General features: G+C 41.5%; 1 protein-coding gene across 1 annotated transcript in view; it reads right to left on the bottom strand.

Moving 5' to 3' along the window:
* mosmoa (modulator of smoothened a) overlaps window positions 1–23778 on the bottom strand; it is a 29673-nt gene extending 5895 nt beyond the window's left edge. Inside the window, exons 1-2 of the mRNA XM_085454180.1 lie at window positions 22796–23778; window positions 5884–6096 (exon numbers count right to left, since the gene is read on the bottom strand). Of these exons, the coding sequence (XP_085310306.1) occupies window positions 5884–6096; window positions 22796–22901 (319 nt within the window). The 5' untranslated portion in view covers window positions 22902–23778. The remainder of the gene's footprint in view (window positions 1–5883; window positions 6097–22795) is intronic.
* Between the last annotated feature and the right edge of the window lie 207 nt (window positions 23779–23985).

Here is a 23985-nt window from a genome sequence, read left to right as displayed (position 1 = left end):
AATCCGAACTGTGAAATATATGAGCCGGTCCTGCTCTTGCACTGATGTGTGAATACAAGTTCAAAACAGCATTAATTGTGTGGTGACAGGCGTATCAACTTATTACTGTCACAAAGATGCAGATAAGCGGTGGCAGTTTGGCTCACCTGAAAAAGCGGGTGACCATGTGTCACGGAGGTACGATGCAGCGGTTTGGGTTCGATTCTGACCCAGGGATCTGATGTGTGTCTTCCCCAAAGCTCTAGCCGCACTTTCCTATTTAAAAAAAGCTTCACTGTCCAAATAAATAAATAAAAGGGAAAAATGCCCCAAAACATCACGTTTTAAATACAAATTATAATACGTACAGTTTCATCCTTGTGAGCTTTAAAAATTAAAGTTTAGAAGGGTTTAAAATAACTGCCTGGAGGCAACACCAAGATAGCTGCCCAGCAACGCTTGCTTTTAATGACTGGGTTACAAGCAGCGTTGTCACAGAACGAGAATTTCATACTTTATACCAATACCCAGAAAAATATTCAATGTCATTTTCTATATCACGGGGTACAGAAGTATAGAAGATTTAGTTTTAAAGTAACTAATTAAAATGATTTACATAATTTCATTTCAGATGGTGGAGGTAAAGTATATTTTAGAACTTACTAATAAACAAATACGTACCTAACGCATCTAAATCATTAAATTATTGCACAAAACGTATTACGGTAAAGTTGTTCTCCACACTCTGGACTCTCTCCTCAGTTCATCTACGGCTTCGGCGCAGATCTGCACAGTCCTGGCCGCTTCCCCATGTGTCTGTGACACCAACAAGACTACACCACCAGGACTCTTCCATCCATGAGCTGCAGTCCACTAGCCGAATGCTTATAACATTTGGCTAATGTGGCTATCGGGTAACTGCGAATAGTTAAATGGCTAATGTTAACATGAGCTTTACTGGCCTCTTTAAATTCCTCCTGAAGTATTGTTCAGTGTTAATGACATCAACTACTTCAGCTGTTAGCAAAGGAAGGAGCTGTGTGCTTTGCGTCAAGTGGAGGAGGCACGACAGCAAAGATAGTATCGATATTGTTGCAAATGAGTTTCTTAATGTTAATTTTAGTATCTGAGTCTCAATTTTTTTGGGACAAACCGATTAACAAATTTTAATGTTTCGCTATACAGTTTCCCGAAAAAGAAAAATCTGAGACTTAATTCCTGCAATTCACAGATTAAAGGTTTTACTAGGATGTAGAATATGCATAAAATAACAGACTGACTATAAACTGTTAAAATGAAGCAAAGAGTCTGTTTTTAGATTCTCCTGCAATTTAAATTTCAGACAGTTTAAAGTTTTATACGCTTTATTCTCTTAAGGCAAAGATATAGAAATCCAATAAGTGAGTCGTGCCTATCTGTTTGCCACATTACCCCAAAAATATAATAAAACTAGGAATATTTATGGGTTGGCAACCAAGCTGTAACTGCGCCTGCATTTAATCTAAACAAGATTAACCGAGTGTGACATTCACGCAGGTATTTTACTAACTAATAAACCGGTTTTACAGTGTTGTGCTCCTATTAGCCGTTTTTCATCACGAATAAAAATTCCTGCGTCATCTGATGAGGTTTTACTCATAAACCTACCGGTTTGCTTTCCTCCTGTCTGTTAGCGAGCACAAAAGATCCCAGCAGAGTAAACTTGCATCACAATTCGAGTTTAGATTCATGCCCGCTCATTACTCCGGACATGTGTTTATTCGTGAGGCGAGCTAAAAGGCAGCCAAAAATACACGACTCAGCGTTATACCTGAAAACTTGAGCAAAGTGCACTTCAGTCAGACGCTTCTCTTAAGTGTTTCAACCAGTGACATATGGAGCCTTCAGAGAAGCAGTCATTCTTTGCACTCAAACAAGAGAGCTGCAGCAATTATCCGATTAATTCTTTAGTTGATTGACAGAAAATATCTAAAAACAACCATCAGCTACTTAATCATTTAAGGACCTTTTCTAAAATAGTAAATGCACAATACTTGAGCTTTCAAAGCACTTTCTTTCCACAAGGCTCATTCACCCATTTACACATACTCACTCATACATAAACCCCTTTCTATGCCTAAATCCTTTTAACTTCACACACACACACACACACACACACACACACACACGTTAATGGATGCATCCTAGAAGCTTCCACAAGGATACTTCAACACATAAGACTGAATGAGAGAGATCGAACCACCACGCTTCCAATTAGCAGAAACCTGCTCAAATGACAAATATGCAGTTTTTCTTTCTTATGGCAACAGAGATTTAGAAAAATAATTTAATCATTAATACAAATACTTGTAAAGAGTAACAGTTACCACATTACTCATGCTACAAGTAGTTATTCTGCTCCCTTGTTCAACTTGCTTAAGCATACATTTTCTTTTCTATAGGATGCTGATTTAATTTTTTAAAATACTATTCAGAATATTATTTTAACATATTTATATTATTTCTGTGAATTCACCGGTGCAGCGTTTTCCCTACATCTGGGGAGAAGTGTCACGGTTTTCATGCTGTAGACTGAAGTGTTAATAAATCCAGACGATCTAATATACAAGTCTAATCTGCAGCAGTAACCACTAACAGCAACTATGAGAGCTGCACTTGCTTGTTAGTGTATCACTAAAGAGACCGATGCTGCTCATTAACAGATGACTCTTTGCATCAGAAATGTGACAGATTTAAATAACAAGATACTGCAAAGATAAGTTAGAGGTCATTTAGAAGCAGGCAGCACGAGTTGAGCCAACCAAACAGCAGATAACGAAGATTTCATGCACAGCATATACTCTATATTTCCATAAGTATTCACTCACTCATTAAAATCATTGAATTCAGGTGTTCAAATCAGTTCCATGACCACATGTCTATAAAATCAAGAAGCTAAGCACGCAGACTGCTTCAACAAACATTCCTGAGAGAATGAGTGTCTCTTATTTTCCAGCGTGGTACCATGATAGGATGCCGCCTGATGGACGAGTCTCACTGCTCGTGTAAACTTTGGTGGAGGGGGGATTTTGTGTGGTTGTCTTTCCAGGAGTTGGGCTCAGCCCCTTACTTCCAGTGAAAGGAACTCGTAATGTTTCGGCATAACAAGACTTGGTCTCTCAAGTTCATATGTGTGTGAAGACAGATGAGAGAATAATTTTGGCAATATAGTGCATCATCTTTTGGGCTCTAAAAGGATAATTTAGTAGCTCTTTCTGTGAAATGTTTCAGTTGAACTGTTGTATAGGGAGTATAAGCACATGCTAGTTTTTCAGATAGGACTGCCTGAATAAATCAAACCTGAATTTTGATTCCATTAAGCTTGTTTGGTGGTTCTTCCTTCAGCAATCAGATTCTAATAACTTCTTGTGCTCTGCAGTTTTACCCCTGGAAACATGTGTCCACATCAGAAATGCTTCAGTGCTCCACCAGCAGGCATACCACCAGTGTGAGCACTACTGCTTTATGTTGCTGGTAGTCTCTGACTCTCCTGAGTGCTGATGTTTTTGGGGTTTTTAAAAAAAATTCAGGTCTTTAAACAGTATCTCTTATTGTGCACCAGCAGTAGTCACAGATTACGTTTTAATCAGTTAGACACAACACAATTCAGCTCTGACATTGCAACTCATAAACCTGAATCACATAAATGTGCAACTACCCAGAGAAGGACCATAAGCAGCAGTTTAACCCCCTTTAAGAAAGAACACAAGATTTCCTCTTTTTTCCCCTCAACTCACATATTTGAAACACGACATTGATGCCTTGACTCACTTTTCTCAGGATGGATCACAGATTTTTAATTCAAAATTTGCAGGATCTGGGTGGCTTCTCTTGCAAAACAAACACAATAAAAAAAAGGATCAATAGGCTATTTAATAAAGTTGGCATCCATGGAAACCAGTTCAGTGTTAAATCTAGAAGAATGATTCTGTTTAAAGTGGTAAAAAAAAAAAGAAGAAGCTGTAAATAGTATCCAAAGAGAGAGAAAAGGCTGCTTTGTTCATTTTCTAACTTCATTAATTAGCGAATGGTTTGCAGTTACTGTTAACGAATCTTCACAATGACATTTTCTATAACTCTGCATCCACTCCACCCCCACAGATGACCTTCATATTTTGGGGGAAAACGCTGCTGGTGTGCACACAGCGATACACAGAGGCAGGCCTGTGCCAGTTACACAAAGCTGTCCATTCAAGTCCCGATGGCCTGGAGCCAGTAACACTACACACTGCCCACCTCCTCTCAACCTTCATCACCTGTTTTGCCCAAAATGAACCAGCCCTGCCTTCTTGCTACCAGCTTCACTTTATTCCTCTCTTTCGATTTGCATCCTTACATGGGCAACAACCTCTCACTTTATGTCTAAAAACAAGATTACTCGCTCAGCTTGCCATCTTTACCATCACACCAGTTTTTTTCTCACTTAACCCCCCTCCCCCCCTTCTCTCAGCCACATGAAATATTTTAGACGTCACAGCAAAAATTCAGCAACATCAAGCACTTTTCTCCCCTTTTCATCCACCTTACCCGCTCAAGAGTTACAAGAGAATCCCAGGTAGACCATCAGTCTCTAAAGTGCCAACTAATGGGGGTACTAAAAATAGAAAAAGTGATGCTTTTCTATCACTTTTCCCTCTGTTGCCACAGGCGTAGCTTCATCTCTCAAATAGATCACAAGTCTTTTCCTCCTCCAACCTTTTTTCCCCTCATTTATTTCCTTGCTGGTAAACGTTTTCATGCTTTAAAGCTGAACTAAAAATATACCTCTTGTCTAATATGCCCAGCAGAAGCTGTACATGGGAAGGGAGGAGGGTGGTGTGGAGGGGGGTAACAACTGCTCACAATTGCCATGGCAACGCTCTTACTTTCCTTTGAGTACAGTCGTTAAACAATGACTCGACTGCTTTCATTTTAGCATGTAACACTGTTTTGTGATTAGTGGACAGGCAGTTTGTGTAGCGGGGGAAAAAATAAATTAATTAAAAAAAATAAATAAATAAAAAAAAAAAAAAAATCGGGATTCTGAAAAGCAGTGATTCATCACATGATCAGGAAAAAAAAAAGTAAAAATAAAAAATATGAATCCGCAATCGGCCAGGCAGGCAAAAGAAACTTCAATGTTTATGGAGAGAGAAAAAGAAATACACAGGCTTTCAAACAATTTTTGCAGGGCATTGTGACTTCACATACCACTGCTGCATCTGTACGAGTACGTTCAGGTTTGTCTTTGTCTGACCAATCAAATGCCACCCTCCTACACAGCCTTACGAAACCAGCCCAGACACAGTCAGTACGCGAGATGGAAGTTCTTATCGAATGGTGGAAGCGTACCTTTACAAAAATCATGTCCCGGGGGGGGGGGGGGGGGGCAGAGGAGCTGCGATTTCAAGGCAAAGAGGGAGATTTAAAAAAAAAAAAAAAAAAAAAAAAAAAAATTGCCGTGGCACATAGGCCACCCACTCAAGTACCAGACAAACTGCATAACTCAATATCGGCTTCAGGGAGAAAGCATAATCGACAAGAATGCAACAAAATAAAAAATAAAATAATTCTCATAAATGTGCAAATGCAACAAAACACACACACACACGCCCACACGCAGGTCCTCGCATCACTCTGAAAAACACAAACTGACTGATATCCTGTGCGTAGCCTCGGATGTTTCTGTTGCCGTGCACATTATCACACATGTAAATGAGGATGTGCAAGACTCGGCTAAAACCAAATTTCTACATCGATTCAACCTAACCTCCTCCCATTTTATTATTCACTGCTCTGCATAGATGCATAAATATACTGACGTGGTGTGGTGAAGGGGAATTTCTAAAGGTCGTCTCATCAGTTTCAGGGAAAATGTTCACTTACTGCCAGTGAAGGCGATCCAGCGGGCATATTTGGTGGCTTCTCTGCGCCAGTGTGATGCCACCAGCAGTCCACAGGTGACTGTGAGGGAGATGATGCCCATGATGATGAAGAACAGTGTGGTGACCCACTCTGGGGGCAGCCTTGGTGGGATACAAGTCCGGTCTCGTCCGTGGATCGTTTGACATTGCCGGACCAGTCCGACCGTGAGGGCTCCTGCAGAAAGACGACGAGGGTCAGTGAAGCAGACATTTTAAGTCGCCCTCCTCACACAAATAAATAAATAAAGTGAAACAAAAGTATTTGCCGTTTTCAGATGATCTGCATCAGGACTCTTAACGAATCCAAAAATATATTACAAAGCTATGGGAGGGGGAAAGGTTTCAGCTCCACTGCTAATCACTCGCACAGCAGGGTTGCAGTTAGGAGGGAGACAGAGACACACTGCAGACTTCATTTCCCACTTCCAGCATAAAGAGGATGTAATCTGTAAATAAGCCAACAGGAAATTACAGCTACTGTCATTCACATACAGCAATAAATGATAAATGATGTGGAAACCTGACCTCACAGACCCACTAAGTCCTGATTCAGACTTCTGTGGTGAATCTTCATAGAGGCTATGGTATAAGCTATAGAAGTGGATGATACATCAAACTGGCATTTAGTTACATTGACAGCACAGGGTTTCAGAGAGGTTTGCAGTTAGTAGAGGTGGGTGGATTGACAAATATCGATAGTGCCAATGCTGGTATCTGTATTGGATCGATACTAGTGCAAGAGGATCTGTTTCAAAATACACAAAAAGCTGAAAAGGTGTTTTGTTGTATTAACTAATTATTGTGGAAAGCAAAAATTATTTTGATTTAGTAATCATTAAAATATGCTCAGAATTTGCAAATTGATGACAATTCATCTCATTAATCAAGACACTTCTCCCCCCTACATATAGGAGTAGGGATGGGTACCGGTTCTGACATAAACGGTAGTAACCAGACCGAAAAGCAGTGCACATTTCGGTGCTTTTTTTCCCTGAGCTGTGATACACTTCTAGCCAATCATTTTACGTTTCCAAGGATAGTAAGCGGGGCCAGGTACGTACGTTCTTTTAGAGCAGAGCTACAGATTAAAAGTGCCCAAGGCAAAGCGGTCAAAAGTCTGGCTGTACTTCACAGCAAAATATGCAAACTCAGCAGCCTGCAACAAGTGCTTTAAGCTGATACTGTGATACTGTCAAAGGAGGTAACACCTCGAATCCGATGAAACACCTGGCGACGCTTAGCGTTTTTTTTAAAAGCCGAGAAATGCGCCGTATTTGATAGCTTGCTGCGAGACCTCACACTGAGCACATCTACTGCGGGTGTGGTGCTTGTTATTGGACCCGGAGTGTGCAATATCCCCCAAAAACCCGAAGAATGGAGTCCTGGCCCCTAGCCCTGCCAGTGTAGCAGAAATGATGACGGATGATGATGCAGCAGCAGCCGTTCTTCTCTGCGTGAGTAGCTTAATGTTATTCGTGTGTAATTTAATTGTAATTGAGTAGGGCTAACCACGTTATTACATTAATGCAGGTAAGGTGAACTAGCAAACATCATCATAGCTACATGCGGCTGTCTTCTTGTTTGATGGCAGATACTCCCTGCACCCTGGCCAAAAAGGCTAAAATGACCAAAGAAAAAGTGGAAAACAGTTAAACATGAGAGGTTTTTGGACAAAGTTTGTGTTTTTTTCCATTGTTTAAGCACCGCTTCCAGCCAAAAGTGATACCATATATGCCCCATAGCTGCAGAAAAGCCTAACATTGTTATCTTTTTACAAAAAACCAGCTGAACATGAGAGGTTTTTGGACTAATTTTGTGTTCTCCATTCTTTAAGCACCGGTTTGAGCACCGTTTGAGCACCGGCACCATTTCAAAAGTACCGATTTGGCACCGGTATCGGATAAAACCTAAACGATACCCATCCCTATATAGGAGTATCAGTATTTGTATCTGTATCGGCAATGTTGGCCGTGCTGGTAATGGATCAACACCAAAATTTGTAGTATTGCACAGCACTGGCAGTTAGGGTGTAAATTTAATGCTGAAGCATAGATCTCCAGTAACTGTGCCTCTAGAAGTCCCAGTAAGAAGAAGGACCGAAACCACAGGTAAAAAAGTTGAGAAAAAAGAAAGTAAAGACAGTAATCAGTAAAGAAGTAACAAATACTGTAAGTGCCTCCATCACTGACTGCAGAGGAAAATGTGACGCAGGTAAACTGAGAACACAGTGAACAAGGAACAGGTGGAGGGACGATGAGAGGAAAAAAAACATAAATCCTTAAAATGTCACTAATTCACCCACGAAAATGAAACAAGGACTAACTTTCTTCACACTGGTGGGCCCAATTATTTAAGTGGCCAACGTTTTTTTTCTTGCATTTTCACACTCAAGCAGAGAGGGTGAAGACTAAATCAATCCAGCCAATTACTGGATGTATCCCACACAGGTTTGTTGCTAATCGCAGACACGCTGTAAGAAACTGGAATAATGTCAGACAAATTTTGAGCCGCTTTAAAACACTCAATATCACACAATCGGCAAACAAGCAAAAGATCCCCAGAAATCCCTTTGGGATTGCATTGGAAGGGCATTCAGTGCAAAAATATGAGGAAAAAAAATATCAAACATACAGAGCTACCCACTGTGTCGAATATGAATAAGTTTATTTAAAGACTAGAAAATATACCTACTCTTTAAATCCACCCTCTCCATCTTTCGTCTTCTACACACAATTAGAGCCCAGAGACTTTAAGTAGTGCACATCTGCTATCAGAAACATGACATCGCCTAATGTTCCACAGTACCTATCCATCTTTGATCAGGCATGGGAGACAAATGGATTAGCTCCTCAGGCTGAGTCATTAGCAAACCTCTGCCAGAGTGTGAAGGCCAGTACTCAGAGAGGGATCATGCTCCAGCAGTACAGCCACTTTGGAGACACCATTCAATTAAAAGCACATCCTCGAGGGGATTTTCTACCTGAGTAAGCAGAACAGCGTCACACTGCTCAGGTCTTTGCTGATCACAGGTTCAGGGCAGACGACAGACTGCAGGGCTAAGTAGTGTCTATCTGGAAAGACTTGTGGGGTGGAGGGGGATTCAGGGTGGGGTTTCATCAGAGGATAGTGCACACTGGCATAACGTGATGAGCTGTCGTGTAATATCTTCCATGTGTAAATAACTGAACGGGGATGTGTTTAGAAAGCTGACAGCTCATCAGAAATCAGACAAGCAGGGTTTTGCCAGCATCCAGCAAAAAAGAAAAAGAAAAAAAGATACCCAAAGAAACCTCCGAGAGAGGTTTTGGCTTTGCACTAAGAAAAAAAATCAGAAGGGTTTCATTTACTCAAGCATAAAATACATATTTATTTATTAAATGGCCAGAAATAACAGGAATTTTACAAAATAAGGCAGCACGGTTCCTGCAACTATGTGGACCAATCATGCTTTCATGTGTAGTCACCCCCCCTAAAGACCAATTATGAGCCAGGAAAAAGTACTTCAAAAGGAAGTGAAATAATATTTGTTCTTCCCTGTGAGCACTCTTTGTCCGCCAACACCTTTACAAATAACAGACAACACTGAGACTTCTTTCGATTTAAGTCATCCAAACAGCTTTGGGTGGGTTTTTCTGCGAGTTGGGTTTCTGGAAAAAATGACTGTTTTGGTGAAAATAATGATTCCCCCCCCCGCATAAAACAGCAAACACTGAGATTTAACTTTCTGCAACATGGACAAAATAATTGTGTAGTTTACTTTTTTTTGCTTTTTAACAAATAAACTGATAAAGCACTTTAATCAGTGCCTTAAAGGGATTTATAACAATCATGCACACACTCACACTTCATGTTTTTGCCCAAGGACACTTTCACGTGTCGACTGGAGGTGCCTGAAATCAAACAACTGGCCTTCCGTTTAGTAGATGGCACATTCTACCTCCCAAGCCCTGATCAGTGTTCCTAGCTCATTATGGCTACAGTAAGCCAACAATACAATAATCACAGTTACATCTTTACTAAAATAAATACAAAAGCCTCAGTATGGGTTTGCCAGTTCGGTGGTTGCCTGGCTCAGAGTTCTGCCACAGATTTTTCTTCAGGATTATTTGTGTGCCGTGTCTCTCGTTCATGTCTTTGTAAAACTTCCTCCAAAAAGTAACCGTGAACTTCAGAGCACCACTGTAGGCCAAATCTCTAGAGAGTAAATTAAAAACACCATTTGTATATGTAAAACTGCTAAAAGAAAGTTAAGTAATTGTTAGCTGAAGCTCTGGTGGTGAAAAGTATGCTCAGAATAATACTACGATAATTTTCTCTGCTGTTTTAGGACATAATCTGAGAAAAGAAAAATAAAGCAGTGGTAAACACTGACCACAAAATAACCCCATTCAGTGAAAAGGCAAGGCTGTGTGGGCGACATAAAAGTTCAACTGTGGCTCGGCAGGTGGGTGGACGCGAGCGTGAGACAAGTATGCAAGCTGGAATTTCAGAAGGTCAAGTGTGGCACTTTGTTCGTCTGGCACCCAAATCTAGACATTTTATAACCTTGGTACATATTAAATATATGATGCTTAAGTGCTTGAATCCAAACAGCCTGTGTGAGGGAAGTGCTCTTGTTGACCCTGGGGGCGTAGTAAGCTCTGCAGGCTGTGCAGAGGAAATCCTGTACCCTTTTTAACAGCAAACGAAAGCATAGCTTTTACGCCAACAACCAAACACAGCCCAGCCCACACAAACAATGCCAGTGGCTCAAAAGAAACGCCTCTGGAGTCTTTAAGTGTTGCATTATAAAACTCACAGCTCCAGAGAGAGAGGTATCCACACTGGAACACCACCGATGAAACATATGCCTCATTCCACCAAGTAAAAATGTTGTTTTCTGCCTTCAATTTTACCCCGCAGTCTGCCTTATTGCTTTGGCAATTTAGTTCTCACTGTGCAGAACACTTACGTAATAACAGCGAAAAGAAGAAGAAGAAGAAAAGCAGGAGGTCGGGGTTTATGACAAAACTGGCACCTGAATGGCTCACAGCTTACTCAACAGTCTATTCCTCAAGTCAGTTCACTATTATAGAGTAACCTTGAACAAATTAAAGAACAGAAGGTGAGTGAGGACTGGTGCTGTGAACAGCAGAGCATTAGGCCAACGTTTGATAGCACATCTTAATGGCACCGGTTTACGACCATTTCCCCAGGATCCTCTGGCCTCCTGCTGTTTCACAAGCTCTCTGTGGAATTTCTGCCCTACAGCAGGCAGGCACGCAATGGTACATGGACACAGGTAAACAATTCAACAAACAGGCGCACAAACTGTTCTAGTTTAAACTTTAACGGTTATAAAGCAACAACGTGTTGCGCAGCTTTTTTCTGAAGATACCACATGATGTTCTACCTCAAACTTTGTCCAAACACACCAACAAGAAACCGCTGCAAATTTCAGGTGGATCAACTGACGAGCGGCACCAACACAAATAAGGATCGCTGTGAGTTGCGAACAATGCAAAGCTTTGCTAACAGAGCTTATGGAAAATGGAGCTGGAATTAAGTACACTAGGCCTCCTTTTGAAGTCAAGAGCTGATCTGGGTTCAGCAAAAAACTAACCTGCTGCAGCGTGGGTCTACGTGCCCTATATTGTGATGCTGAGTACATCAACTTCAATCAATCTTGTGGTTGAAAAACTAGTTGATTTAGTCCATGTCAAAAAGTTCTGCAAACAACGGTTCTTGGCTGTTACAGCCAGCATATCTGCAACTTCAACTCGAAGGTTTTGTGGTTTTTTTGTGTGCGTTTGATGTTAAAAGAAATGTGACACAGTAGTTCAGCTTTGGCAGCTGTGGAAACCACTAATCAGACCTAAGGCTCTTTTCATCCAAAGCAATGTTTCCACATGACCTAGACAGCAAGTCAAAAAATAAATAAATGCATTTAAAGAGTCCTTGTTCTCCTCTGTGGAGCAGCACATGAACTGTTCTCCACTTGCTCAAGGTTCTTGTTAGTTCCCAATAATTCTCCTGTACAGAACAAGGACTACTGTCTACAGATGGAGTCCAAGATGGTGGAACAGGAGATTTGAGTGTCTCACATATTCTGAATATATTAGCTATAATGGCCAGGACTGGCTAGCAGAGGCTAAACTTTCAAAATAAGAGCAAAGGGGATCGTCCACTACTAATACTAAAAGATGACATAGTAATAATTACAAAAAAAAAGAAGCAGCTATCTACCTAAGTAAGTAGATAGCTGCAAAGCCAAGATAAGAACAGGTCAGAGTGAGGATTAAACAACTTGAAGGTGCTATAGGAAGGTAAAGTCACATTAAACTTTCTTTAAAACCGGTGCCAAAAAGTCACAGTTCTGCTGGGGGGGTCATAAATAATGCTGAGCAGAGAGATCGCAGTCTAAGAACGAAGCCTGAGCAGCTGTAGTTTTTGTGCCACATAGCGAGTGCATGTGCGTTTCTTTCGGCTGATTAAGCACATCACAGCAAGACAGCCTGGTGGGCTCTCAAGTCAGAGCCCACCGGAACTAGAAGATGATTACACCCAGACAGGAAACAGAGGCTCGAATTCATGAGTCACACTACATACTTCAATTAAAAGTGAATACAAGATGGAGCAAACATTCACAAGCTGTAACGTGAACACATCCTCGCCCTGCTAGAAACAGGCATAAATCAAACGCCAACAATTCTCACGTGGCTTTTGCCCGCTTTCATTAGAGGAAAATAATGGGCTAATTCTCCATTTGATGCCCTGCTTACATTCACGCTCCCATCACGCCCTGTTACCCCGCAGTCAGCTCTGTGCTCGCTATGATCAAAACACTCCTCTCACCATGTCTCGGGCCAAATGAGAGGAAATGAGCGCTGTGTCTGCTTATCTTCAGCATGATGATGCTGTCATTAGTAGAGCACAGGGGGAGCTGATGTTTGTAAGCTCTGGAGGGATGAGTCAAACAGGCCTCTGAACTGTGGTGGGCGTCAAATAGGCAAGTCAAGGCAGTCAACAGCTGCTGCTGGAGGCTTTTCCAGTGCCCACTTACATGCAGGGGCAGTGGAGCACAGCTGTGTGCGGCCCAAACGCACATGTAAACCAAGGCAAACCAACGACAAATGGGATACAAACACTGACATGAATGAAAACGTATGACCCAAAGCGTAAACAAAGAGAAAAACACTTCTCAAAATATAAAACGATGCTCGTAGCTGCAAAAAAACTAAACAAAAAAAAAAACAAAAGAGAGAGAGAGAAATTAGAGTAAATTACATAAATCCCCAAACTTAAACACCAGCCTGACAAAGCAGTTTTCATGAAGACCTTCCTCACTACCACAGTCAACAATGACTGTATGTTAAATGGACAAACCTTACCATCCAAAGTAAATTTAAAAGAATTTAAATAATTAAAAAAATAAAACATTTACTAAACGCTCAGTAATATAAAAAGGACACCATCAGCCCACCAATAAGTGATTGCTAGTGTGTTTTTATTATTTGGAATCATTTTGACTTTTAACCAGAAGGACCCAAGGCCCCAGAGACCAATCACTGACTCCCTGATAACTACCAGTTGCTAGGAAAACACCTGCTGGTTGTTGTAGTTGTCAGGTCAAACTGGTTGCAAAAAAGTATACAGTGCTGCACCAAAAACCTCTTTGGATCGCTTTGGCCGCTGCCGCCCATAGCTTGCAATTACGGTGACTTGTCCCCAGACACTCTCCAAGCTGTAGCAAAGCTGAAAAGAGCAAAAGTAAAAGTTGCGTCTTACTGCTGCAACCACCACATCTCAAAAGAGGCACCTTTTACTTTTAATTTGGCGTATTTTTCTGCAGGAAATGTACGTCATCACTCAACTGGAAACCCCTTTTTAACCTCCTGCAGTTACCTTCCACATCATTCAGTCGTTGTGGGCTGCGGCAACCCAGTGTGTAGTTAAATGAGTTAGGTGCATGTCAGATTAAGTATAAGGTTATGGCGTAAGAGACGACATAGTTTTTTGGGGGGAGAAAGAAAAGCTGTGTGCACAAAGGGAGCGATGCCAAGGTGACAGTTGGATACTGCAGACTCTGGTTGCCAAGGTAACCCTCTAATGTATTTAGTACAAGGTCATATGTCAATCACCAGTATTCTGCACTGTCACTAGTAGTCACTTTAATTGCTCACTTCATATTGCTAACGTTTTGGGGTTTTTTTGCAGTTGCATGTAGTCTCTTAAAGATGTCTAATGGTCCTCCACGCTACTGTGAATCACTTCCTGTATGGACATAGCTTAAAGGCCGTGAACTGATCAGGGCTGTGATGTAATTTATAGGGTGCTGCTGCTTTGCAGCACACCTCAGCTGTCATCATCAAAAAAAGTTTATGTAAAGTTTTGTGAAACAAGTCACTTGAACAAGAACTGAAGCTGCCGCATCCTATATATACACTTTAATTGTTAATGAGTTACCACGTCAATTTCTCCAGGAAGCAGGTCATTAAATTATAAAAGAATAAGTAGCCATGTAGATCCTTGTTTACAAAAAATGTATCGCCTTCAGTTATATGCCTCAAGACTACACATTCGGTGCCTGAAGGTGGTGAACATGGTTACATCTCCCACCTCTGCAGCTGTGTTTGTGTCCTTCCAACATTTCAGGTAAACTGCAGGTCAAATCTGCTGGCACTGCAGCCCTGTAACTGGAGAATGGGACAGACCGGTTTCAGTTGCTCTGTATCAATGACACTGTGTGCCCTTGTGCTTTGAAAAGAGACACCTAAAATAACAGGATTTAATAGTCTCTCATTTCATCTATTTTAGGTATTGTCAGAATTACAGCAGCAGTTCTTCGGCACTTGACTCACTATACTGTAATTTTGCCAAGCATTGCTGTAGCCTTTCAGTGTTATGTAATTGTTTGTGGTTTTACAATCTTTTTTTCGTGATTTTTTTTGCAAGTTGCTGAAATCAGTCCACTTTAAACCATCATTAACTCCTCTAAACATAGTCCATTTAGATTTTCGAGCACAATCAAAACCCACAGAAGCATATTAGAGCTGATGCAGTCGAAAATAAATTTGTCTGTTTATTATTACATAAGTGATACTGACTAGCAGGCACTTAGGGGTAATATAAACATCTCATGCTTAAATGGAAAATTCCTGTAGTGGGTAGGTTATTTACAATAAGTGATGATGATAAAAACGTAAATGCATGTGTCAGGAACTTACTTGAAGAGTCTTGATAAGTCATTACTACTGCCTTCTGAGCACATCAACAGGACTTTTTGTTTATTTCAGCTCATTCAGTAGCTAACTGCATGCAATAAAACACATCCAAAGTAATCTCAGGAGAGTTTTGTTGGAACGGTAAGTGTTGGTGCGCTCTACTGACAAGAGCACTTGTACAAAATTGATTTTGTGAAGTTGTTGCCTTTAAGGTTTGAGACTGAAATTAAAGTTAAAAACGATGGTACGTATGTCATCAACGGCTTTGGATCCGGCATCCTGAACCACAGAGGTGTTATGCATTTTTAAGTGCGAGTTGCACACACTCTTTCAGAGGTTACTCAGGCTCAAGAGAAAGACATCCACTGTAGTGACGAGTATCTGCAGGAGGGCAGTCGTTGGCGGAGCTCTTGAGAGTCACAGTTTGTGTCTGACATTGCTGTAACAATGGCTTTGTCTTCAAGCTCGTTGCAGGAAATCAGCCTCTGCTGTTACGGCCTGAGAATATCACACTGAGATGAGGACAAAGTCAAGGATCCACTCTCTCTGTCTGCAGTGCTGAGGGAGAACAGTGGTCACCCTCGTACTGGGCACTTTTACAGGGGGGTTGTCTTTACGTGAACCAAACCCAACTGCAATCACTGCAGGCAATAACAAGAAGAGGCAATCTGTGCCAAATGATTTTCTGAGGACATGTTAAGTCGCTTATTCATCATGCCTTCACACGACAGACGGAGGCAAAACTTCCATATGTCTTGAGAAAGGTCAATGCGACCGTTTCTCAGTGTTCCGAGTACAAATACACTAAAGATGGCAAGCCGAGGTCCTTTAAGGGAAGCACTGAGCTTTCGGATAAGACAACAAAGCTGAAGGACACAGCTGCCTGGAATGTGAGGAGTTATCAGGGATTCTCACTCCTTAGATTCAAATAATGCCACAAGGTATTGTACGAGGTAGACCAATTAATGGCAACAGCTCACAATACACTGATAAACTCAGGTCTTTCTTTCTCTCTTTTTGTTTTTTTTAAATACATAAATGAAAGGTTATGGCTGTGTGAAGCTACTAGAAGATCTTACATTTTTGTCTCATTTGCATAGTAGTGCTGTCCAAAAATATTTAGTTTGTCCAGGTTTTTTTTGAAAATAGGAAGGCAATGGTTTAGACTCCTGGGAGGTCCTGTAGTTATATACAGTGGGGCAAAAAAGTATTTAGTCAGCCACCGATTGTGCAAGTTCCCCCACCTAAAATGATGACAGAGGTCAGTAATTTGCACCAGAGGTACACTTCAACTGTGAGAGACAGAATGTGAAAAAAAAAAAAATCCATGAATCCACATGGTAGGATTTGTAAAGAATTTATTCGTAAATCAGGGTGGAAAATAAGTATTTGGTCAATAACAAAAATACAACTCAATACTTTGTAACATAACCTTTGTTGGCAATAACAGAGGTCAAACGTTTACTATAGGTCTTTACCAGGTTTGCACACACAGTAGCTGGTATTTTGGCCCATTCCTCCATGCAGATCTTCTCGAGAGCAGTGATGTTTTGGGGCTGTCGCCGAGCAACATGGACTTTCAACTCCCGCCACAGATTTTCTATGGGGTTGAGGTCTGGAGACTGGCTAGGCCACTCCAGGACTTTCAAATGCTTCTTACGGAGCCACTCCTTTGTTGCGTTTTGGATGGTGTGTTTTGGATCGTTGTCATGTTGGAAGACCCAGCCTCGTTTCATCTTCAAAGTTCTCACTGATGGAAGGAGGTTTTGGCTCAAAATCTCACGATACATGGCCCCATTCATTCTGTCCTTAACACGGATCAGTCGTCCTGTCCCCTTGGCAGAAAAACAGCCCCATAGCATGATGTTTCCACCCCCATGCTTCACAGTAGGTATGGTGTTCTTGGGATGCAACTCAGTATTCTTCTTCCTCCAAACACGACGAGTTGACTTTATACCAAAAAGTTCTACTTTGGTTTCATCTGACCACATGACATTCTCCCAATCCTCTGCTGTATCATCCATGTGCTCTCTGGCAAACTTCAGACGGGCCTGGACATGCACTGGCTTCAGCAGCGGAACACGTCTGGCACTGCGGGATTTGATTCCCTGCCGTTGTAGTGTGTTACTGATGGTGACCTTTGTTACTTTGGTCCCAGCTCTCTGCAGGTCATTCACCAGGTCCCCCCGTGTGGTTCTGGGATCTTTGCTCACCGTTCTCATGATCATTTTGACCCCACGGGATGAGATCTTGCGTGGAGCCCCAGATCGAGGGAGATTATCAGTGGTCTTGTATGTCTTCCATTTTCTGATGATTGCTCCCACAGTTGATTTTTTCACACCAAGCTGCTTGCCTATTGTAGATTCACTCTTCCCAGTCTGGTGTAGGTCTACAATACTTTTCCAGGTGTCCTTCGAAAGCTCTTTGGTCTTGGCCATGGCGGCGTTTGGAGTCTGACTGTTTGAGGTTGTGGACAGGTGTCTTTTATACAGATGATGAGTTCAAACAGGTGCCATTCATACAGGTAACGAGTGGGGGACAGAAAAGCTTCTTACAGAGGACGTTACAGGTCTGTGAGAGCCAGAGATTTTCCTTGTTTGAGGTGACCAAATACTTATTTTCCACCCTGATTTACGAATAAATTCTTTACAAATCCTACCATGTGGATTCATGGATTTTTTTTTCACATTCTGTCTCTCACAGTTGAAGTGTACCTCTGGTGCAAATTACTGACCTCTGTCATCATTTTAAGTGGGGGAACTTGCACAATCGGTGGCTGACCAAATACTTTTTTGCCCCACTGTATAGGGATCAGTGTGAGGCACTGATGTTAAAGAAAGCTCTGCACTGCTAGCAAGGCATGGACAAGTTTGCTTAAGGCATGACAAGTAGCCCTAAGGCAAATTAACGAACACCAAAAGTCAGATAGAAATAGAAAAACCACAAAAAGTAATGCTGCATATCTCATACACGCTGAAAGACCACAGAGCCTTTCAAACACTCAAGTTATACATAACAATAAAAAATTCTTCATGAGACCATTTTCTGCCTAAAATATTTTTAACTGGTGCCTGGAAGGATGTTAATGATGGATAGTCAAATAGTTCCCAGAGAAAAATCAATGAAAAATGATGATCCCTAGTGTGGGCAAGAATGAAGCCAAACTAGGTAAAACACCACTTTTACAATACAATTTGTTCTGCATTCCCTTTTCCAGTAATTTCACACACTGAAATTTTATATGTGCAATGCAAGCGTGTGTTTATATTGGTTCACTGTAAGGATGGGAAAGAGTAGTTTGAACATTTTTTTTTAATCTTTGAGAGGGGAGGGCCTGCAGAAGAAGTCAGAGAACCACTGGGCTAAAAGGGGTTTGATTTGTGTCTATGATGACAAGCATGTTCAGTTTTCCCACATACACTGAAAGTGCCGGCGTGCATGTGTGTTCATTTTTGTAGTTGGTATAGTGAAAGAGTAGGAATAATGCACTTTGATATAGTGATGTGCAGTTAATTATAACACCATTGTGGTAATGAATAACTGTCTCATTCTAAACCATAATATCAGGATTTACATGACTACTGCAATTGGTTCTATTGGTATTATTCTCTGTACCCCAATAGATAACAGCAAATTGTCCCCCCTTCCTGAGCCTGGTTCTGCTGAATGTGTCTCCCTGTTAAAAGGGGGTTCTTCCACCCCACTGTTGCCAAATTACTAGTCATAGAGGATCACCTGATTGTCCCATCTCTAATATCTTACAAGGTTACCTTACCATATAAAGTGCCTTCAATTATATGTATGCATAAAAATAAAACTGAACTACATATTGGTTATAAGCATCCTTAAGGTGTTGAAAAGTATATTAAGAAACAGAACCACATTTTGGTTTGTTAGAAACAAATTCTAAACTTAAGGAGTATAACTCCTTAAGTTGTTAAAGCTGCTAAATCCAACCAATCCAATCCAAGTAAAGCTTAATACACACATCTGAAATGAATCTATATAGAACCTACAAAATAGCCTATGCAAGTGCAACAGAGACATAAATCCACTGTAAGGCTGTGTATTTAATCAAATTAAATTCTAATGAAAATGACACTGTTTTGCAATCATGTGCTCATTTTGCCTTTAAGTAGAATTTTTAGTTTTGTTGAAATATAATTAAAAGACTAAAGAAATTGCAGGAAGCACAACGGTGTAGTGGTTAGCAAGGTTACATCACAGCCAGAAGTTCCTGGTACTGAATCCAGTCTGGTTGGTGGTTCTCTCCAGCCACTCTGACTTCCTCCCAGTCCAAAGACATGCATGGGTTAGGTTAATTGAGGATTCTGAATTAAATGTGAGCATGAATGCCCTGCAACAGACTGGCGACCTGTCCAGGGTGCATTCCTGCCTGTCATCCTACGGACAGCTGAGACAGAATCCAGCCCACTCACAACCCCGAAGTGGACAAACAGATTAAAGCTACATTTTTCCAACGCCTATATGATGGTAAATAACTGCAATCCCAACACTGAACAAAATACTTCAGATTATGATTACCATACTTTTACCATAATCAAGGAGCCCTAATAAACAGAACTGTTTAGTGTGCTTGTCCCTCCTCCATTGAAACACTCACAAAACTGTGCTACCCTCAAAGAGAATTCAAATCTGTGGGAAACTACTGAAAAGACATTACATAACGTTGACTAACACTCATTGTAAACCTACGTCAAGCTCCTATTATGCATTTCAAATGCTTCATATATTATTAAAATGACAAGAAAAAAAACAATTTAAAAGATGTGAAAAAGATGAACACGAGTGGTTTATCACCCACATGCCACATAAAACCATCCAAGAGTGGCCACATCTCAGTCATCAAAGAGAAATGTGATACCTGTGAAGGGAAGTGAGAAGAGTGACAGCAACAGGGAACCTGATCACTGTACAACATCCACCCCAATAACAACGCCCACACTCATCACAATCCTCCACTTCAAATATAGCAATGGCTCAACTAGAGCTGGGCGATAGAACGATAACGATATGTATCGCGATATAACTTTTACTCGATAGAGAAATTAAGCTATCGCGATAGACCTCGCCGCTCTTGTCCTCTTAAAAAAAAAAAAAAAAAAAGAAAAAAGGTCAGCCGATCCAAATTCAGTAGCGCAGAGCTGAACCAATCACAGCCGCAGTCACGTCGCGTGACTTGCTAAGTACAGCACAAGTGCCAAGCCGCACGTGTGTTTGTTTGGGAAGCAGCCAGCGGGTAATGGAGCCAGCGCATAATGGAGGAAATGAGTGTGCCGACTAGAAAAATCAACCGAGCGTGACCGAAGAGAAAACCGATGATGGTTCCAATGCCGGAGAGATTGTCGAACGGAAGAGCCATAGAAGTTCCGTAGTGTGAAGGTATTTCGGCTATTTCAAGTCTGACAAAAAACAGAGTAGCGTGCACTGTAAATTGTGCCGAAAGCAAGTCTGGAAATACAATAAACTGGTGCATGCGTCACACTGTGCGCCGCGTTATTGTTTCGGTGAAATGAATTTCTACAATACTGTTACTGTTAATTCTACTCTCTGCAGTGTTTAAATGCTTACATATACACACAGTTACTGTCCCTCCACACATACGACTCGGTTCTGCTTCTATGCCGCAGCTTTGTTTACTTTTTCCCACCGAGGCTTCTAGACTTCTGATTGGCCAACATTTCTGCACGGTTAGGAATCTAGCGCCACCTGCTGCTTTGGCATGTTCATAGCGTTTTCCTTCATTTCTGCCTTTACGTGTGAACGGGATTATTTTTTAAAACAAAAACGGAAAATCTCCGTTTTCAAAAATACCCGTGTACGTGTGGACGTAGCCTCAGTCTCTGACTGGAAGCGCTAATTCGTCATTCGGCTTTTGTCAGACTAAAGTAACTGTTAAAACTGTTTGAAAAGCTAAGCTATACAACAAGGAGAGATTGAGAATTTCCTTTTAGTTCTCAGTTTATTTGATATTGACAAAAGTTAGTCAGTTTTGTCTGTTCTTCTGTAAAACAAACTAAGATTTATTTTTAGAATTAATATTTTGTTTCTAAGTGGAATTGACAATTTAGTCTGTTTCATTTGTTCTATTTTGAAACTTAAACGCTTTAGCGGCTGCCTTTTGTGTAGTTTGCAATATTTGCCTTTATTTATCTGAAAAAGTCTCATGTTCCTTAAGTACATCTACCCTGTTGAACTTATTATGGGAAATAAATATTTAAAAACAAGCTGCTGATTATTTCACATTTTACTTGTGAGCAACGGCACATTTAAATCTTACAAATATAGTTATTTGGCTTATATCGTGATAGATATCGTTATCGCCTGAAATGAAAAAAACATATCGTGATATGAAAAAATCTCATATCGCCCAGCTCTAGGCTCAACTTTCATCACATGCAGGTACAGAAGTGAAGATCTCAGCGTGCAGTCACCATGCACACTTCTTGTGGCTGCAGTGTGCTAAGTATAGATGAACTGAGACAAAGTGTCCAGAACTAAACTGCACTGGAGACCAATTACGCAGCTCGATCAAACTGAAGTCACTGTAGACAACGTCCTCATTTCATCAGCATCCTATTAAGACTTTTTTTTTTTTGCAGATTAATTATTCCACCAAGCAAACGCAGTGTGCATATGTACTGGTGGATGATGAACCCTCCATGACCCAGTTACTAAGCTGTCATCCTGCAGAGGGAACAAAGAGTAGCAGCTGTCTGTCAACGGCCCGAACAGCACGTGCTTCCATCCCAAATCAGCCAGAGCGCCACAAATAAACATGCTGGCTATGGGACTGATCACACGGAGGTCGCTTCAAAAGTCAAGTCAAGTGCATTAACTCAGGATTACTTTTAGTGCTTCATGAATCTTCTTAATGTCTGAAAGTAATATGTAAGCAATAACATGACTGGATTTTTTTTAATCTAAAGATGCTGAGTTTATAGATGCTGAAATCAAAAAAAGGAATCCATGGCTGATTTTACAAGGTGGTCCAAGCAATAATTTGTCTTTTCTTCCTTGATAAATTACTTTTAAAAACACACTCAGCTCACCATTTCATCAGCCAGCTGTTCTACAGCTTTCCTAAAGAAACAGTCTCCAGCTCTAGCTTTTCAAATATCTTGCACTTTCTTTGTGAATTTCATGTAATTGTTTGCAGGTGGATTTTATGCTTGGAAAACAATGTGACACACTATTGTTAAAAAATGTTTTTCTGTTATTTATTTCTCCTTTTTGTCATAAAAAAGGGAAACATTCACTACAAAAATGACTAAATATAAACCACTGCTATGCAAACATCAGCTGTCTGTCAACAAGGTAGATATTGATGTACACAGGAGCATCCCTCAATCTCATGATGGACATATTTATGACACTATATAGGCTCAATGATTGATTGAAAAGAACAAGTAGTGACAAGTCTATGTCGGAGGTCCAAAGTGCTGATTAATCAATTATGAAACCGATCAGCTTTACAAACAATGCTGCTGCTGCTGTGAAAGACAAAAGATGCTGCTGCAGATGAAACCCTTGCACACACAATGGGATATTTCTTTCTTTAGCTCACCTCATGGCACACACTGCTGCAATGTAAAGACAGAACACGCACACACTCCCACAAAAGTGCTTTAAATGGCCAGCCTTGTTTACCTGCTGATTCACCGGTGTTGATCCAGTCCGGGTTTGCAATGCTGGCTATTGCAAAGATATCTGCTGCCAGAAACAGACACCCCGAAATGATCGTTAGTTTATCCATGTCGCCAGCCGAGAAAGCTGTGAATGACGTGGGAAAATGTCCAAAATGTGACTCCGGGGGTGCTGAGAGACACCGTGGCCGTTATCAGTCCAACCTCGCCCCCTTCAACAGGAGCCTGCTGTTGTGGTTCTGCTGTGCATTTTGCAGCAACATTAGCTCCTTCGCGTCAGCCAAGCGAAAGCCTCCAGCTACAAAAGGCTCAAATACGAGGCACAAAAGCATCACATCTCAAGTGCTTGCTGTAGCTCGCTAATGTAAAACGATAATTTAATCAGCACCGAGCCCCCAAACAGCTTGAGTTGTTTTTTGGATCCGTTTTAACAGCTGCAGCCGCAGCAGCAGCGGCATCGGGGTACAGCTGCGGCTAGCAGGCAGCTAGCTAGCTATTTCCCAGATTCGGGCTCGGTGTGCCGAGCTGCGGCCCAGAGGCTGCTCGACGGCCGAGACCGCAACTGCGCTAGCATTTCAGGAACAATGTCACACAAACGGAGGTGCCGGAGAACAGAAGAAAGCTCCCCTCACTTGGCAATATCCGCGTTTATTTCTGTCTTTAGCTCAGGTTTGTTGTTACCCGTCAGGGAAACGAGAACCCATCACCCTCTGCTGCTGCTGGGACCCCGTTCTCCTTCTCCGCTGGAATAGCATCTGGTGCTTTCGGTCCGTTAGCCTGCCAGCCTCTACCCGACTCCTGTGTTCTCCTGCTCCGGACCACGGTGATGGGAAGCCCGGAGTTTAAAACACTGCGTATTTCAATCCAAAAGCAACGCTGTGAGTCCTAGCCTGGACGTTATTGTTATGCTTTCCACCCGTATGCCCACCGCTAGCTCAACCTCCCCTCCTGCTTAATGACATCAGGCGGACACCCCCACGCAGCGTCACAAACACACATACATACACACACACACCTCGGTGTCTTCACGTTCGGTGGGGAGGTATCTCGCGATACTGTGTGAAGACTGGGGGTCTTTTGTCCTGAAAATAGTGCTGTGCGATCCTGCAAATGCTGGCATGGAACCGATACCAAGTAAACACAGAGCGAGTACTGCCGATACCGATACTGATACTTTTAGCCTATAATAGGCAG

Source organism: Copadichromis virginalis, linkage group LG4 (genome assembly GCF_057382275.1).
Source record: "Copadichromis virginalis isolate Kocher_CV1m ecotype Utaka linkage group LG4, C_Virginalis_male_GT1.1, whole genome shotgun sequence".
NCBI classification, from domain to species: domain Eukaryota; kingdom Metazoa; phylum Chordata; class Actinopteri; order Cichliformes; family Cichlidae; genus Copadichromis; species Copadichromis virginalis.
This window is presented reverse-complemented; position numbering and strand designations above follow the sequence as displayed.